This window comes from Triturus cristatus, chromosome 6 (genome assembly GCF_964204655.1).
Source record: "Triturus cristatus chromosome 6, aTriCri1.1, whole genome shotgun sequence".
Taxonomy (NCBI): domain Eukaryota; kingdom Metazoa; phylum Chordata; class Amphibia; order Caudata; family Salamandridae; genus Triturus; species Triturus cristatus.
Genome location: NC_140589.1, coordinates 1,083,624,623 through 1,083,642,671, shown reverse-complemented (window position 1 = coordinate 1,083,642,671; position 18,049 = coordinate 1,083,624,623). Strand labels below are relative to the sequence as shown.

Here is an 18,049-nt window from a genome sequence, read left to right as displayed (position 1 = left end):
ACATCATCCTTGTGATAGAGTGGCGGTGGCGCGTGTTATAGTTATCTGAACTAACTATAACGGGGGTTTACGAGTGAAATGTCCAGCTAACTATAACATGTGTGAAACCTATGGTTTTTTAAGTGAATTTGCAAGGTTTTTTAAATGCTAATTCCTAACTATAACGTGTGTGAAACCTATGGTTATTTTAAGTGAATTTGTAAGGTTTTTTAAATGCTAAGTTATGTATGTATTATTATATTTTTTATATATTTATTTTACAATAAACTACCTATGTATATAGTTATAGATTGACTGTATCCTGTAATATGGAATGGCTCGTTTAAAATGTTTTTTGTTTTTTTTAAGGTTTTTCACCGTGCGCGCACCCCGCGAATTTTTGAAATAAAAATAAAATGTTTTTTTCACCCTTCGGGGTCCTTCAGGGACCCCCTGGCAAAGGCTAGGGTCAGGAACTCTCTACCCTGCCCCCTTTTCACGTTCTCCACCTTTCTTTTTCACTGTCACACACCAAACACACAAAATGGCGGCCGACACTTCCTGATTTCGACCGATTCGAATGTTGACTGACATGTAACCACCAATCAGAATTGCGCTCGCGCACGATAGGGTGCGCGCACCGTGCGCGCTTGTAGATATTTATGTGCTTTTAAATGCAATTTTCTCGGGAAGTACTGAACAGATTGACACCATATATGCAAAAGGCACAGGCCTGACCTGAGGACTACCTCTTGGGCTGTACCTTCGACTAAAGGTCCTATGGCAAAATGCATGGGGAACACGCATTTTGGGACCCCCCTTTTTTCTCAGCCCCCGCTTGACGAATCACCCCGAGACTTTCAGGGTAGGAGCTGAGCGGAGCGCCCCATTGGTTTTGACAAATTTGCGAGGATTCGTCAACCGGCGCCAAAGTTATTCAAAATAGAATTTTCTGATTTCCTATGGAAACACGGTCCTAACTATAACTATCTACTGGCGACCGCCAGTAGATAATATATATACGCACATACATATATATAAATGCATATGCATATATATATATATGCATATGTGTGCGTGTAGAAAGAGGTAGAGAGAGGTAGAGGTAGAGAGAGAGGTAGAGAGAGAGGTAGAGTGAGGTAGAGAGGTAGAGAGTGAGTAATAGAGAGTAGAGAGTGAGCAGTAGAGAGTAGTAGAGAGAGTAGTAGAGAGGAGTAGAGAGAGTAGTAGAGTGAGTAGTAGAGAGTGAGTAGTAGAGAGTGAGTAGCAGAGAGTGAGTAGCAGAGAGTGAGTAGCAGAGAGTGAGTAGCAGAGAGTGAGTTGTAGAGAGTAGTAGAGAGTAGTGAGTAGTAGAGAGAGAGTAGTAGAGAGAGAGTAGTAGAGAGAGAGTAGTAGAGAGAGAGTAGTAGAGAGTGAGTAGTAGAGAGTGAGTAGTAGAAAGTAGTAGAGAGCGAGTAGTAGAGAGCAAGTAGTAGAGAGTGTGTAATAGATAGTGAGTAGTAGAGAGTGAGCAGTAGAGTGAGCAGTAGAGAGAGTACTAGAGTGAGAAGTAGAGAGAGTAGTAGAGAGTGAGTAGTAGAGAAAGTCGTAGAGAGTAGTAGAGCGTGAGCAGTAGAGAGTAAGTAGTAGAGAGTGAGTAGTAGAGAGTGAGTAGTAGAGAGAGAGTAGTAGAGAGTGAGTAGTAGAGAGTGAGTAGTAGAGAGAGTAGTAGAGAGAGAGTAGTAGAGAGTAGTAGAGTGAGTAGTAGATAGTAGTAGAGAGCGAGTAGTAGAGAGCAAGTAGTAGAGAGATTGTAGTAGATAGTGAGTAGTATCGAGTAGTATACTAGTAGAGAGAGTAGTAGAGTAGTAGAGAGTGAGTAGTAGAGAGTAGTAGAGTGAGTAGTAGAGTGAGTAGTAGAGAGTAGTCAGTCAGTGACAGTCAGTGAGTCAGTCAGTGTCAGTGAGTCAGTCAGTGTCAGTCAGTCAGTGTCGGTCAGTGTCAGTCAGTGTCAGTCAGTGTCAGTCAGTGTCAGTCAGTGTCAGTCAGTGTCAGTCAGTGTCAGTCAGTGTCAGTCAGTGTCAGTCAGTGTCAGTCAGTGTCAGTCAGTGTCAGTCAGTCAGTGTCAGTCAGTGTCAGTCAGTGTCAGTCAGTGTCAATCTGTCACTGTCAGTCAGTCAGTCAGTCACTGTCAGTCAGTCAGTCACTGTCAGTCAGTCAGTGTCAGCTACAGCAGCTCTGCTGACCTGGTTCTCTGGCTCTAAAGCAGCTCTGCTGACCTTGTTCTCTCCCTCTAAAGCAGCTCTGCTGACCTGGTTTCTATTGCTCTACAGCAGGTCTGCTGACTTGGTTCTCTGGCTCTACAACAGCTCTGCTGACCTGGTTCTATGGCGCTAAAGCAGTTCTGCTGACCTGGTTCTATGGCGCTAAAACAGTTCTGCTGACTTAGTTCTCTGGCTCTAGAGCACCTCTGCTGACCTGGTCCCTTGGCTCTAAAGCAGACCTGCTGACCTGGTTTTCTCTCCCTCTGAAGCAGATCTGCTGACCTGGTTCTCTCGCTCTAAAGCAGCTCTACTGACCTGGTTTCTCTGGCTCTACAGCAGCTCTGCTGACCTGGTTCTCTGGCTCTACAGCAGCTCTGCTGACCTGGTTTCTCTGGCTCTACAGCAGCTCTGCTGTCCTGGTTCTCGGCCTCTAGAGCAGCTCTGCTGACCTGGGTCTCTGGCTCTAAAGCAGCTCTGCTGACCTGGTTCTCTCCCTCTAAATCAGCTCTTCTGACCCGGTTCTCTGGCTCTAGAGCAGCTCTGCTGGCCTGGTTCTCTGGCTCTAGAGCAGCTCTGCTGACCTGGTTCTCTGGCTCTAGAGAAGCTCTGCTGACCCGGTTCTCTGGCTCTAGAGAAGCTCTGCTGACCTGGTTCTCTGGCTCTAGAGAAGCTCTGCTGACCTGGTTCTCTTCCTCTACAGCAGCTCTGCTGACCTGGTTCTCTGCCTCTACAGCAGCTCTGCTGACCTTTGTTCTCTGGCTCTACTGCAGTTCTGCTGACCTGGTTCTCTCGCTCTAAAGCAGCTCTACTGACCTGGTTTCTCTGGCTCTACAGCAGCTCTGCTGACCTGGTTCTCTGGCTCTACAGCAGCTCTGCTGACCTGGTTCTCTGGCTCTACAGCAGCTCTGCTGACCTGGTTTCTCTGGCTCTACAGCAGCTCTGCTGACCTGGGTCTCTGGCTCTAAAGCAGCTATGCTGACCTGGTTCTCTCCCTCTAAATCAGCTCTGCTGACCCGGTTCTCTGGCTCTAGAGCAGCTCTGCTGACCTGGTTCTCTGCCTCTAGAGCAGCTCTGCTGACCTGGTTCTCTGGCTCTAGAGCAGCTCTGCTGACCTGGTTCTCTGGCTCTAGAGAAGCTCTGCTGACCTGGTTCTCTGGCTCTAGAGAAGCTCTGCTGACCTGGTTCTCTGGCTCTAGAGAAGCTCTGCTGACCTGGTTCTCTTCCTCTACAGCAGCTCTGCTGACCTGGTTCTCTGCCTCTACAGCAGCTCTGCTGACCTTTGTTCTCTGGCTCTAAAGCAGCTCTGCTGACCTGGTTCTCTCATTCTAAAGAGCTCTGCTGACCTGGTTCTCAGGCTCTAAGGCAGTTCTGCTGACCTGGTTCTCTGCCTCTAGAGCGGCTCTGCTGACCTGGTTTCTCTGGCTGTACAGCAGCTCTGCTGACCTGGTTCTCAGCCTCTAGAGCAGCTCTGCTGACCTGGGTCTCTGGCTCTAGAGCAGCTTTGCTGACCTGGGTCTCTGGTTATAGAGCAGCTCTGCTGACCTGCTTCTCTGGCTCTATAACGGCTCTGCTGACCTGGTATCTCTGGCTCTACAGCACCTCTGCTGACCTGGTTCTCTGCACTCACGATGCACGCACCCGCCTTTTGCGAAAATATATTTAAAAATAATATAAGTTTTTTATAAGTACAAATATGTTATTTTTGTGACTCTCTTAGATAATCTCTTGCCGTAATATGTATATTAAAGACACATACATATAATTTTGGAACATAACATTTTTTTGCGGGAGTTGCGCACCCAGGGCGCCCCAGCACATATATGACATCACGCGGGACCCGCCACCGCGCAAGCATCTCGTACCGTAATGCGCATGTGTCGCGAATGCGCGGGAGCAGGAGTCGCGGACTGGTCGCATACCAATCGCGCACATCACGTAATATTAAATGTATATGATGTAACTGAAAAACACGCAGCCGTCGCACACCATACGCGGATCCTTCACGACTGTTCTAAAATAGCGGCTAGAATTCGCGCACCCACCGTGATGTGTACGCTTTGAGTGCGCGACTCTGAACATTTGTGGGAAAAAACATTTTTTTAAAGAAAATAATATAAATATATTAAAATAAAAAAGGAAAACAAAAAAATTCATCAATATTTCAGTTTGATTTTTAAAAAAATTTTTTTTTGCAATTTTCAGTAAAATATATAATGCTATTTAATGAATAAAATATTTATAAATGAACAGTTAAACAACTGTAGAAAATCAGTACAAAAAAATAGGTATAACTACTATCCCACTTAAAAATTAGCATTTAAAAAACCTTTGAAATTCACTGAAAAAACCATAGGTTTCGGAGACGTTATAGATAGAAATTGGCATTTAAAAAACCTTAGAAATTCACTGAAAAAAAACATAGGTTTCAGAGACGTTATAGTTAGAAATTAGCATTTGAAAAACCTTAGAAATTCACAGAAAAAAACATAGGTTTCAGGGGTGTTATAGTTAGCTGGCCATTTCACTCGTACAAAACCATAGAAATTCCTCCGTTATAGTTAGTTCTGCTAACTATAACTTGCGCGCCCGCAATGCACTGCTGATGATGTCACATATTGCATCATTCATGACATGTCAGTGACATCACTGATGACATCACTGATGACATCATCCACGTGACAATCTGATACACCTCATCATACACTAGTATAACCTTTCATCACTCACTGTAAAATACAGAGTACCATATTTGAAACCATTGACACACCATTACCAGTCACTACATACCCACTCACTGATTCCTAAGTCTACACACACACAGCTACCCATTTAACAGAATAATTTATACATGAAGTCACTAATTTATAGAACACTATCAAATGCACTTATACACATATATAGACATTGACACATCAGCAGTCATCTTAGTCGGTTATGCAGTCATCCTACTCACTCATGAAAAAAAATAATCACACTTACATTCACTCACTTACACAATTATCCAACACCTCATTTATTCAAACACATAGTAACTCATAGTTAATATGTTAAAAAATCGCCATTACAATTATACACTCATTCATATAGTTACTCTCACAATCACTGACTCTTACACATACTTATTTATATACACCAACTCTCACATATAATGCCTTTTATTTTTTTACTTTGTTGAAGATGTACAACTAAAACATATATTCGCTCACCAACACACAAATAAATACACTCAGTCCCCCAAACAACTGTTTCCACATGCACTCTTAAACCCATACACCTAGTCAATCAACCATTCACACATCTATGCATAGAGTTACACACACCCCATCCAACCACACACAAACTCTGTGTCCCATACAAATAATCACCCAACTAATCAATAACTAATATACACACTCATGTAGTTAGCGACCAACTGATGCAGCATGTTATACAACAACAGAGACAGTGATGCACACATTCACATAGTTTAGTTACTAATCCATGTATTAAGTGAGACACTTAATTACTGACTTAAACAGACAGTTACTAAATCCTCCATCCAGACAGTTATATATCCGCCCAATCTTCAATACAGATTGGTATATATATATATATATATTCACTGAAAAAACCATAGGTTTCAGACATGTTAAAGTTAGCGGAAATTTTACTGATAAAAAAACCAATGAAATTCCCCCGTTATAGTTAGTGCAGGCAACTATAACTCACGCGACCGCAATCCTCTGCTGATGCTAATACTGTATTTAGACACTTATTTGCCCATGTCTTCTTCCATAAATTTTTAGCTATACATATATTACAAATATTTTTTTTTTCATAAAGACACATATGTCATCAGCAGAAGATTGCGGTCGCGTGAGTTATAGTTGCCTGCACTAACTATAACGGGGGAATTTCATTGGTTTTTTTATCAGTAAAATTTCCGCTAACTTTAACATGTCTGAAACCTATGGTTTTTTCAGTGAATTTGCAAGGTTTTTTAAATGCTAATTCCTAACTATAACGTGTGTGAAACCTATGGTTTTTTCAGTGAATTTGTACGGTTTTTTAAATGCTAAGTTACTTTACGCCATTCGTGGCGTGCACGCCCACTTAACGCAGTTCGTTCCGTGCGCGCACGGTGCGCTTCGCGCACCGTGCGCGCACAGTGAGCACGCGGTGCGCTTCGCGCACCGCGCGCCCACTTTACGCAGTTAGTGCCGTACACGCAAGGTGGGCACGCAGTGCGCTACGCGCACCGCGTGCCCACGTTACGCACCGTGCGCACATGGAGGACATATTATGCGCTTCCTTGTGATAGGTAATCTGTTAAATTTAATTTGTAAGTGATGACAATAATATGCCATGCACAGAGAGTGGTTTTTTTTTTTTATTAACATTTTTAGCGTAAGCGCACCGTACGCGTACGGTAAGCGTAATCGGCGAAATTTTCAAAAAATAAAAACTTACCGTTTTTGGCCTTGGGGGATCTTTGAGGACTCAACTAACATGGCTATGTGCATGGGCGCTGTCTAAACAGCCCCTTTATATGTTTTTTGCCTTTGTTTACAGCCCCCCCCTCAGAGTGCGAGAGAGAAAATGGCGGCCGCCGCTTCCTGGTTTCGACCGATTCGAATGTTTACTTAGATGTAACAGCCAATCAGAATCGCGCTCGCGCACGCCACCGTACGCGTACGGTAAGCTTACGGTAAGCGTACCGTAAGCTGGCTCAGATATATATATTGATTTAAAGGCTATTTTCTCAGAATCTACTGAACAGATTTACACCAAACCTACAAAAGGCACTTCCTTGACCTGAGGACTACCTCTCTGCCAAATTTCTAGTAATTCTGTTCAGCCGTTCGGGCTGTAGCCCTGTCTAAAGGTCCTATGGAAAAATGCATGGGAAAAACGCGTTTTGGGACCCCCCTTTTATCTCAGCCCCCGCTTGACGAATCCCCCCGAGACTTTCAGGGTAGGAGCGGAGCGTAGCGCCCCACCTATTTTGAGAAATTCGCGAGGATTCGTCGACCGGCGCCAAAGTTATTCAAAATAGAATGTTGCGGATTTCCTATGGAAACAGGGTCCTAACTATAACTACCTACTGGCGACCGCCAGTAGGTAATATATATATATATATATATATATATATATATTCACTTAAAAAACCATAGGTTTCACACGTTATAGCTAGGTGGATATTTCACTCGTAAAAAACCAATGAAATTCCCCCGTTATAGTTAGTTCAGATAACTATAACTCGCGCGCCTGCAATCCACTGCTCATGACATCACATATTACATCACTCATGACATGGTCAGTGGCATCACTCATGACATCACTGGTGACATCATCCTTGTGATAGAGTGGCGGTCGCGCGAGTTATAGTTATCTGAACTAACTATAACGGGGGAATTTCATTGGTTTTTTACGAGTGAAATATCCACCTAACTATAACATGTGTGAAACCTATGGTTTTTTAAGTGAATTCGCAAGGTTTTTTAAATGTTAATTCATAACTATAACGTGTGTGAAACCTATGGTTTTTTCAGTGAATTTGTACGTTTTTTTAAATGCTAATTTATTTGTGTATTTTTTTTTTTTTATATATATTTATTTTACAATAAACTACGTATTAAAAATATGCTTTTTTGGGGGGGTTTTCACCGTGCGCGCACGGGGCGCGCACCCCCGCGATTTTTTTTTTTTAAAAAAGTTTTTAAAAAAATTCTGCCTTTGGGGTCCTTCAGGGACCCCCTGACAAAGGCTAGGGGGTCAGGAACTCTCTATTCTGCCCCCTTTTCACGTTCGCCACCTTCCTTTTTCACTCTCGCACTGAAAACAAACAAAATGGCGGACGACACTTCCTGATTTCGACCGATTCGAACGTTGACTAACATGTAACCACCAATCAGAATTACGCTCGCGCACGTTAGGGTGCTCGCACAGTGCGCGCACGGTGCGCGCTTATAGATATTTATATGCTTGTAAATGCTATTTTCTCAGGAACTACTGAACAGATTGACACCAGACCTGCAAAAGGCACTTCCCTGACCTGAGGACTACCTCTCTGCCAAATTTCAAGTAATTCTGTTCAGCCGTTCGGGCTGTACCTTCGACTAAAGGTCCTATGGAAAAATGCATGGGGAAAACGCGTTTTGGGACCCCCCTTTTTTCTCGGCCCCTGCTTGACGAATCACCCCGAGACTTTCAGGGTAGGAGCTGAACGGAGCGCCCCATTAGTTTTGAAAATTTCGCGAGGATTCGTCAACCCGCGCCAAAGTTATTCAAAATAGAATTTTCAGATTTCCTATGGAAACTCGGTCCTAACTATAACTGTCTACTGGCGACCGCCAGTAGATTATATATATATATATATATATATATTTATATAATACATATTTAAATTTCAAACTAAACTACATTCACTGGATGATGTCATCAGTGACGTCATTTGAGATGTCATCAGTGATGTCACTGACCATGTCATGAATAATGCAATATGTGACATCATCAGCAGTGCATTGCGGGTGCACGAGTTATAGTTAGCAGAACTAACTATAACGGAGGAATTTCTATGGTTTTGTACGAGTGAAATTGCCAGCTAACTATAACACCCCTGAAACCTATGGTTTTTTCTGTGAAGATATATATATATAAATATATGGTGACTCCAGCTTGCTATCGTCCAATTTAATTTCTGGATTCCATAGTCAAGATTGTAGGAAGAGTGATCCTAGAAAGATTGCAGGCCTGGGCGGGGGAGCAAGCAATAATAAGCGACTTAAAATATGGCCTTGGCAAGGGCCTGGGCACAATTGATCAGGGACTAAATCTACATATTCTACTAGATAAATATACCAAAGTGAAAAGGGAAAGGTTGTTTTTAACTTTTGTTGACCTAACGGCAGCATTTGACTGTGTCATTCATGAAAAGCTATGGCTGATCTTAGAGGGGGTGGGTGTAGATATTTTACTAATCTCCTTTTTAAGGCAGCTTTATTCAGGGGCAAGGGTGCGTTTTGGGCTGGGCGGGGACTGCACTAAGAATTTCAGAGTGATGAGAGGCGTAAGGCAAGGCTGCGTCCTTTCCCTGTTTTTATTTACATTGTATATAAACGGCCTAGAAACCACTCTGGTCAAGGAGTGCAGGGATTCACCAATAGCAGCGGCTCACCCTAACCCTGCACGCCTGTATGCAGATGATGCGGTCCTTATGGCTCGCACGCCGCTCGGTCTCCAAAGAGTAGTTAATTCTTTTACAAATGTTATGTTCAATTTGGGTCTTACAATTAACTGTTCAAAAATGTTTGTAATTAACTGTGGGAATGGATCCAATAAAAAGAACAATACCATATTTATTAATACTAAGGCAATAGAGTGCACTAAAACTTTTTTCCTATTTAGGGATTTTATTTGACCAATCAGGAACTTGGACTCTGGCAGTTAAAGCCAGAAGGCTTTTGTTTAGCAAATCATTGATGGCACTATCAAATTTCAGTAGAAGACTAGGAAAACGCTCACCGGGAGAATTGTTGCACATTTTCAGGGCGAAATGTGTTGCGATTGCTACCTACGGAGCTGGAATCTGGGGATTCGTCAATGTAAACTCACTTTAGATGGCAGAAAAACATGTTTCTCAGGTTCCTCCTGGCAGTGCTGGACACTACGTAAACCTTTATCTGTCAAGCTGAACTTGGTATGCCATACCTGGAGGATGGGATTAAGATTCAGCCCGTTCTCCTGTGGCACAGGGTATGGACCACAGATGAGTCTGCTTTTAATTGTCACATATTGAAGGATGCTCTTGGGATAGATGGGGTTAAACACATAAAATGGCTACAATATGTTAAAACATTCTTATCTCAATTAGGCCATCAAGACTATTATAATGACCCCCAGACTATGTGTAATGTGTCTAAAAAGGATCTTAATAGCAGCTGTATGCGATTTTTGAACAAAATTAGAATTATGACTGTAATGAAAAAAACAACGGTCCAAGCTCACCATCTTACTCTGGTCTCAGTGACTATACAACCGTATATTCTGTTAATCGCTGGAGACTATGAGATTCTTGCTAACACGCTTTAGACTGAATATTTTACACAGGTCCTTAAGTTTCCCCGAATTAAATGATTGGTCTAGAACACTATGTAAATACCCATGTGATGATGTCTCTGCACAGTCATCTATACATATATTTTTGTTCTGCAAATTTTATTCTATCCCAAGGAAAAGATAGATTATGCCAGTGTAAAAAAATTAGGATTGCGACAATGCCGCCCTGCATTTCTGGCACTACAAATCTTGGACAATGAATGTATTATTGCCTCTGTTAATGTTTTTAAATTTCGTAAATCAATTGTGATATGATACCTATAACTTTTTAACTTTTGTTAAATTTTAACTTTTGTTAAAATTATCTGGTACTATTATGTCTTTTAAAAATTGTGTTTTTTAATTGTTTTGGGAATCTTAATTGTGTGATATATGAACTGTGCTTTTATGGTTTCCTCTGTATAGTAACCGAATAAAGTGAATATATATATATATATATATATATATATATACACGACCAACCCAACATGGATGCCGCAATTTCCCCGAGCGGAAGTGCAGGCAACACTACACCCGCAAGAGAGGAGGATGGCAGAAAAGGGGCGGAAGGCGGGGCACTGGAGATTGGTGAACACGGAGCATGGACAGAGACCAGAGAATGCGGCGGAGTTACAGGGGTCTGCAGAGGAGTACACCAGAGTCGAGGATCCTGACAGGGAGCTGGAGGTCGGAGAGGACGTCTTGAAACCATCCGTCACCAGAGGAAACAGCTTCAGGAGCAATGCGAGTGAGTCCAGCCCTTACCCAGGAAAAGAGGAGGCTGCGGCTCCCAACCCCACGGCCCAGGAGGGTTGTGGGTTCAGGCAAGTGGCACAGACGCTGTTACACTTTGTAAAGGGGTGGTGGGCAGGGTTAAAGGGAACCCAAGGGTAACGGAGCATAGTTCTTCCTGCACTAAGGCACAGTAGAGACGGTGAAGGGTGCACTTAACCTTCCCCCTTACCCACCTTTCAGATTTCCCATACCCTTACCCCTGTCTATTCTTATTTCTTTTTCCGGTACCTTTGAGAGGAAGAGGACCCGGAAGCTGTGGCCCTCAGGAGCAAGACGAGAAGCCAAGAGTAGCACGGACTTACCTGTTGGCCCGGACTATATGTAGAATCACGTCAAGAGAATCCCGATATTATTTTCTAATTCAACATCTTTCCCAACCCTATAAGGTCTGTGGCTATTGCGGCTAATAAAATAATCACTAAGCAACCCCTGGGTCGTGTATTCCTAAGAAAAGTGTTTTACCCGACCCTCCAGAAGCGAGGTAGATTACATATATATTAAAGTTCCATGTAACTGCCACAACGCCGTACGCCTGCCTTTTAGTGTCGGTGCCAGCTGTGGCGGCAGACAGCCACAAATGTCAGAGGAATCCAATCTAAGAAGAGAGGAAGCGGCACACCAATTCATCAACAAGTGATTTAATAGTGAAAAAAACAACGTGTTTCAGCCGAGGCGGCCTTTGTCAAGTTTACCAACCAACTCCAGGAGAGCCGTTAAATGCAAGTGACGTCATGATAATCATAGAAGAATTCCTACAAAGTATAGCCTTCCTCTATCATGTTGCATTATGTGGACAATTACAATTTTTTGCAAATCTGAATACCACTCAAATTGAATTAAGATTAAAAACTGTCTAAATTAATACAGAATAAAACATAATTACAAAAGAAACAATCACTTCAACATTAAACATCAGATCTCGTAATAATCAACATGTCGTAATTAATCTTCGGCAAGTGATTTACTGAACACAGTAGAAATTCATCATGTCAAATAATTTTTGATAGTATTACTTCTTAAATGCAGAAATATTGTGCATACTAAACCGCAATTCTACATTCAAAACGATTATAGTCACATGGCCTCATAGACATAGAAAAAATATTGCTCCATTGGACAAATTCATTGCCAGAAGCAATATTGTTTCAAGGTTGCACCAAATTCCAAAATATACAATGCTAGTGCATGTAATCAATTTGTCTTGATAAACATCGACCAAAGAAGAAAGAAAGGAAAATAGCGTAAAAATAGCATGTAAATAAACCCCATATTGGTATTGTCCACTCAATATCCATAACGTATAACAAATCCTGTCCCGGCTCGAGAGTTGGTAAGAGAAAAATGCATATATAAACATTTCCAAAGTGTTTTATGGGTGAAAAGTACACATGTCTACGGTGGGCGATCATATGGAGTGCCATTCATCCTGTTGTAACAATAGCATCCACCAATTCACATATCAAAACAGGATGTGAAAAATCTGAAACTGCAGCACACAAACTATTGGGTTCTCATAATGGAATTCAATTTGGATCATATATCAATCACGAGTCACTGCCCTATAAGTGTGTGCATGGATCGCCACTACCCCTGACTTGTCCTATGTGCAACCAAAGGTAAAAATAAAGGATAAGGAAACCCTTATCAAAAGAAACAAGAGGCAAAAAGTATCATAATTGAGGAAACGTTACGTTAAAAAGGACAAATGTCCTAATATGTAATAATGCAAGTGGAAATAGCATAGAGAAATGGGACATTAGGTTCCTATGTGTGTAGACAGTTCCTCCTCCCTGTTCAACCCAAATGGCATCCTGGTATTAAGATCAATAATGTACCTAGACTCGAGAATGCATAGCTGTTTCACCCTGTCGCCTTCTCGTACATGTTTCATTGCTCTGTCGATCCCACAAAACTTGACTAGTTTATTGTTGCTACTGTGGGAATTACAGAAATGTCTCGCTACAGGATAGCTGAAGTCCATGTTGGTTATTGCCCTTTGGTGTTCTAGGATGCGTTTTTTTAATTGTAATTTAGTGCTTCCTATATATCTAAGACCACATGGACATTCCAACAGGTAAATTACATATTCCGTGGTACAGGTGATGAATTTTGAAATAGATCTAGTTTTGCCATCATGCGTCTTGAAGGTTTTGAAGCTTAGAGTAAATGTACATGCTTTGTAGGAATTGCCCCTATGAAAACCCTTCCTTTACCTTTAACCAAGTGGTAGATAGTTCTGGTGGATAAAACCTTTGGACCAATTTGTCCTTACGGGATCTTGGTCTTTTATAGGTTACCACGGGGGAATCACCTACACTTTTGCCGATTATAGGGTCTGCCTGGATGAGGCCCCAATGTCTCTTCATGATGGTTTTGAGACTATTGGATCTTGCATTGTAGGAGGTAATCATTTGGGGAATATTGATTGATTGTTTTTACCAGGATGTCTTTCTTTTTTCGATGAGGACATCTGTCTGTTTAACATTTTGTAATTTACTGCTAGCTGGTGACAAGATCTTATCAGAGTAACCTCTTTTTCTGAATCTTTGTTTCATGTTATTACTTTCTTTTTGTAGCCGTCATCAGTGCTGCAATTTCTGTGAACACGTAACAGTTCTACATATGGGATACTGCTTAGAAGGGAAGTGGGGTGATGGCTACGTGCGTGCAAAGTACTGTTGCCTGCAGTGTCCTGTCTGAAAAGATTGGTTATTAACTTGTTATTATGTACCGTGACTTCGATATCTAAAAATTCACATGCAATATCACTTATTGTGTGAGTAAAACTCAAATTCAAGTTATTATCAGACAGTGAATTAATGAACTCCAAGGCTAGATCCTTTCCACCATCCCAGATGACGAAAAGATCATCGTCTTAGCCATAAAGGTGCATGTTCAGTTTATTTCTCAGCCATAAAGGTGCATGTTCAGTTTATTTCTCATTTGTATCTGTCCATACCACTTGCTCCTCCCACCAGCCCAGGAACAGGTTCGCTAGGCTGGGGGCGAAGCAAGTGCCCATTGCCCGACCGGATTTTTGTCTATATAGTATTTTGTTGAACAGAAAAATGTTCTTCTGCAGACAATATAACATCATTCATCTCAACATTATTGTGTGGTCAAACATATCAATTGATTGTCTCTGAAGATAGTACATGCAGGCTTCTACACCTTTCACTTGGTCTATACAGGTGTAAAGAGAACACACATCTAAATAAATCATTAAGAAACCTTTCTCCCATTTGATATCATGGATTATTTTAAGAAAATCTGGGCTGTCTTTGCAATACGATCTTAAATCAGTCACGTATGGTGCTAGAAAATGATCTAAAAAGATGGATGTATTCTCGAGAAGACCTCCATTGGAGGAGGCAATTGGTCTTCCCAGTGCCTTGGAGGGATGTTTATGAACTTTTGGCAAAAGATATAAACATGGGATCTTAATCTTAATTTAATTTGAGTGGTATTCAAATTTGCAAAAAAATGTAATTGTCTACATTATGCCACATGATAGAGGAAGGCTGTACTTTGTAGGATTTCTTCTATGTTTATCATGACGTCACTTGCATTTAACGGCTCTCCTGGAGTTGGTTAGTAAACTTGGTAAATGCCGCCTCGGCTGAAACAAGTTGTTTTTTTCACTATTAAATCACTCGTTGATAAATTGGCATGCCGCTTCCTCTCTTCTTGGATTGGATTCCTCTGAGATATATATATATATATATATATATATATATATATATGAAAACCACAAGTTGTCCTTGAGAGAAGGCCACACACAAAGGGGTTGAGCACATCACTGCGCAAGCAGCAGCGTTGTATCAGGCTGCGTGCACTCCAGCTTGCCCTACGCGTTTCGAGCTCCCTCGAGCTCTTGATCACTGGCGGCATGAAGAGGCAAACAGGTGAGTAAGAACAGCTGATTTATTACATACAAAGTCCCGCCCATATAGGCGTGCAAGGCATGCTGGTCGATCTAGTTCCAAATATTGCCTCAAGGACTTGCTCGTTCTGTAACCAAGTGGATTCTGCTCCCTCTGCATTTAAAATGTCAATCCCGTAAGGTAGGAATGCTGTCGTCAGCACTGCTTTCCCGCTGCTAAGTCTCCAAGCGGGTGAGGCCCCCTTTGTCCCACACGCACTCATGGTTATGAGCGCATAGGGCCCGCATAAGTAGCGCTGGGGCCATCTCACGGCCAGACCAGCCGCATATTTATGAAAACCACAAGTTGTCCTTGAGAGAAGGCCACACACAAAGGGGTTGAGCACATCACTGCGCAAGCAGCAGCGTTGTATCAGGCTGCGTGCACTCCAGCTTGCCATACGCGTTTCGAGCTCCCTCGAGCTCTTGATCACTGGCGGCATGAAGAGGCAAACAGGTGAGTAAGATATATATATATATATATATATATAGATAGATAGATAGATAGATAGATAGATGTTTTCTTCAGCCAGTAAAACTCAGCAAGTGTCATGTGCATATATAAATGTATAAAATAATTTCAGTTTTTTGCTAAATCTTTTCAATCTTTGTCCCATTCCTCCACTCGCCGACTGATCCCAAACCTTTGACTTCTATGAACCCCCAAATATCCTACTCAAATTTTCACCTCCTTACTACTTTCCCTTTCAAATCCATCCGCACCATCCTATCCCTCCTCTAAACTCTATTTTCACATAAGAATTTCAAGAACACAAACTAACACAACTAATGAAAAAAAAACTTTTACTAATCTACTAAATATTAACCACTAATATTGGGTTCAGAGTAGCGTGATACTTGCTGCAAAGTGCTTCTACACCTCTTCAGGGGGTAGTAAATGCTATAAAAATACCATTTACAATTACAATAACAAGCCATTGGACCAGCAGCCAAACGTCACTTTTGAATGCTAGTGAGAAAGGTTTAAAAGTAGAGAAGCCTTTACCTGAGGGAATAGCACCAAGGCCCACACAGAAAGTGTGATAACCACGGTCACACTTGTCGCAGAACATCATCTCTTCTTCATGATGAGGGTGGCCACATATGATGCATGTTTTACATTCCATACATTGCCAAGGATACTTTTTAATAACAGACACAAGTTCTGAAGACATATCCAAACACGAAGGATGCCCTGCAAAACAATTAAAACAAAATACCAAGACTTTATTTGGGGTTGAATTATTACAGGTTACTATATGCACTTAAACTCTTTATTATACAGGTTCAAATCCTTACCTCTTTTTTTATTTCTGAGTTAACAACTTGCATCATCATCTTGGATAGCTCTATCACGTGTGTCAGTAATAAAATGCAAACCATGCAATGGACATTGCCAAATACATTGCAATCCACACTGATAAGGAATATGCTACTTACCAGTATGCATCTGTTCTTGGCATGTAGAGCTGCAGAGCCACACACTTAGGATAGTAGATCGCCATCTGGTGTTGGGCTCGGATGCTTGCAGGTTGTTGTTGTCTTCGGAAGAAGTCTTTGGTCATGAGAAAAGTGACTCCTCCCTTGGACGACAATGCGCATGGGCATCGACTCCATCCTCAGATTGTTTTTCGCCATGATGGGAAATGATTGAGTTTGTAGAAAAGAGAGAGATGTCCATGTGTGATGTCTAAGTAAGACGATGCTAGAACAGATACAGGTCCCGGGGAGGTGGGTGGGCGTGTGTGGCTCTGCAGCTCTACATGCCAAGAACAGATGCATACTGGTAGGTAGCATATTCCGTTTGAGGCATATGAGCTGCAGATCACACACTTAGGATAGACTATATAGCAGTATCTCCCCTAGCGGTGGTCACCTGTATCGGTTGCAGCAGTTTGAAATAGAGTATTAAGGACAGCTTGACCTACAGAAGCTTGTTGCTTTGCTTGCACGTCAACACAATAGTGTTTAGTGAAGGTGTGTGTTGTAGACCATGTGGCTGCCTTAAAAATATCTTCTAAGGGAATGTTTCCTAAGAATGCCATGGAAGCCCCTATTTTGCGTGTGGAATGCGCTCTAGGGGGAGCCGTTAGTGTGCGTTTAGCCTTGTGGTAGCATATTTGGATACATTTAACTATCCACCTAGCTATCCCAGATTTGGAAATGGGGTTGCCTTTATGTGGTGGTGAGAAAGCAACGAACAATTGTTTTGTTTTGCGGAATGATTTGGTTCTGTCAATGTAATACAGAAGGGCTCTTTTGACGTCTAAGGTATGAAGAGCTCTTTCAGCTACCGAGTCGGGATTTGGGAAGAACACTGGTAGCTCTACTGATTGGTTAAGATGGAACGGAGATATGACTTTTGGAAGGAATTTCGGGTTTGTTCTAAGAACCACTTTGTTACGGTGTAATTGTAAGAATGGTTCTTGTATGGTTAAAGCCTGGATTTCACTCACCCTCCTGAGGGATGTGATAGCGATAAGGAAAGCTACTTTCCATGTGAGGAACTGTAATTCGTATTTATGCAGAGGTTTAAATGGGGGTCCCATGAGTCTTGTAAGAACAATGTTTAGATTCCACACTGGAGAGGGTGGTAATCTGTGAGGAATAATTCTTTTTAGTCCTTCCATGAAGGCTTTGATCGCAGGCACTCTAAAGAGTGACAAGTGTTGTCTATTTTGTAAGTAGGCTGCTAACGCTGCTAGGTGGAGACGTATGGATGAGTATGTCAAATTACATCTTTGCAAGTGTAGCAGGTAGAAAATGATGTCCTGGATGGATGCATCCAGTGGGTTTATATGATTGTTAGTGCAGTAAATGGCAAATCTTTTCCATTTTGCAGAGTAGCAGGCTCTAGTGGTAGGTCGTTTGGCCTCCCTTATAATATTCATGCAGTCTGGTGGTAGGTTGAGATAACCAAACTCTAGGAATTTAGGAGCCAGATTTCCAGGTTCAGTTGACCTGGATCTGGGTGTCTGATTTCTCCACGGTTCTGGGTTAATAAGGACGGGGAGAGATGCAGTTTTTGGTGGGG

General features: G+C 42.0%; 1 protein-coding gene across 5 annotated transcripts in view; it reads right to left on the bottom strand.

Annotated features, from left to right (window-relative positions):
- Positions 1-18,049, bottom strand: part of PHF10 (PHD finger protein 10) — a 963,279-nt gene that overhangs the window by 56,878 nt on the left and 888,352 nt on the right. For all 5 annotated transcript variants that reach the window (XM_085611960.1, XM_085611958.1, XM_085611959.1 and 2 more), the window contains exon 11: positions 16,022-16,210. In XM_085611960.1, coding sequence (XP_085468086.1) covers positions 16,022-16,210 — 189 coding nt within the window. The remainder of the gene's footprint in view (positions 1-16,021; positions 16,211-18,049) is intronic.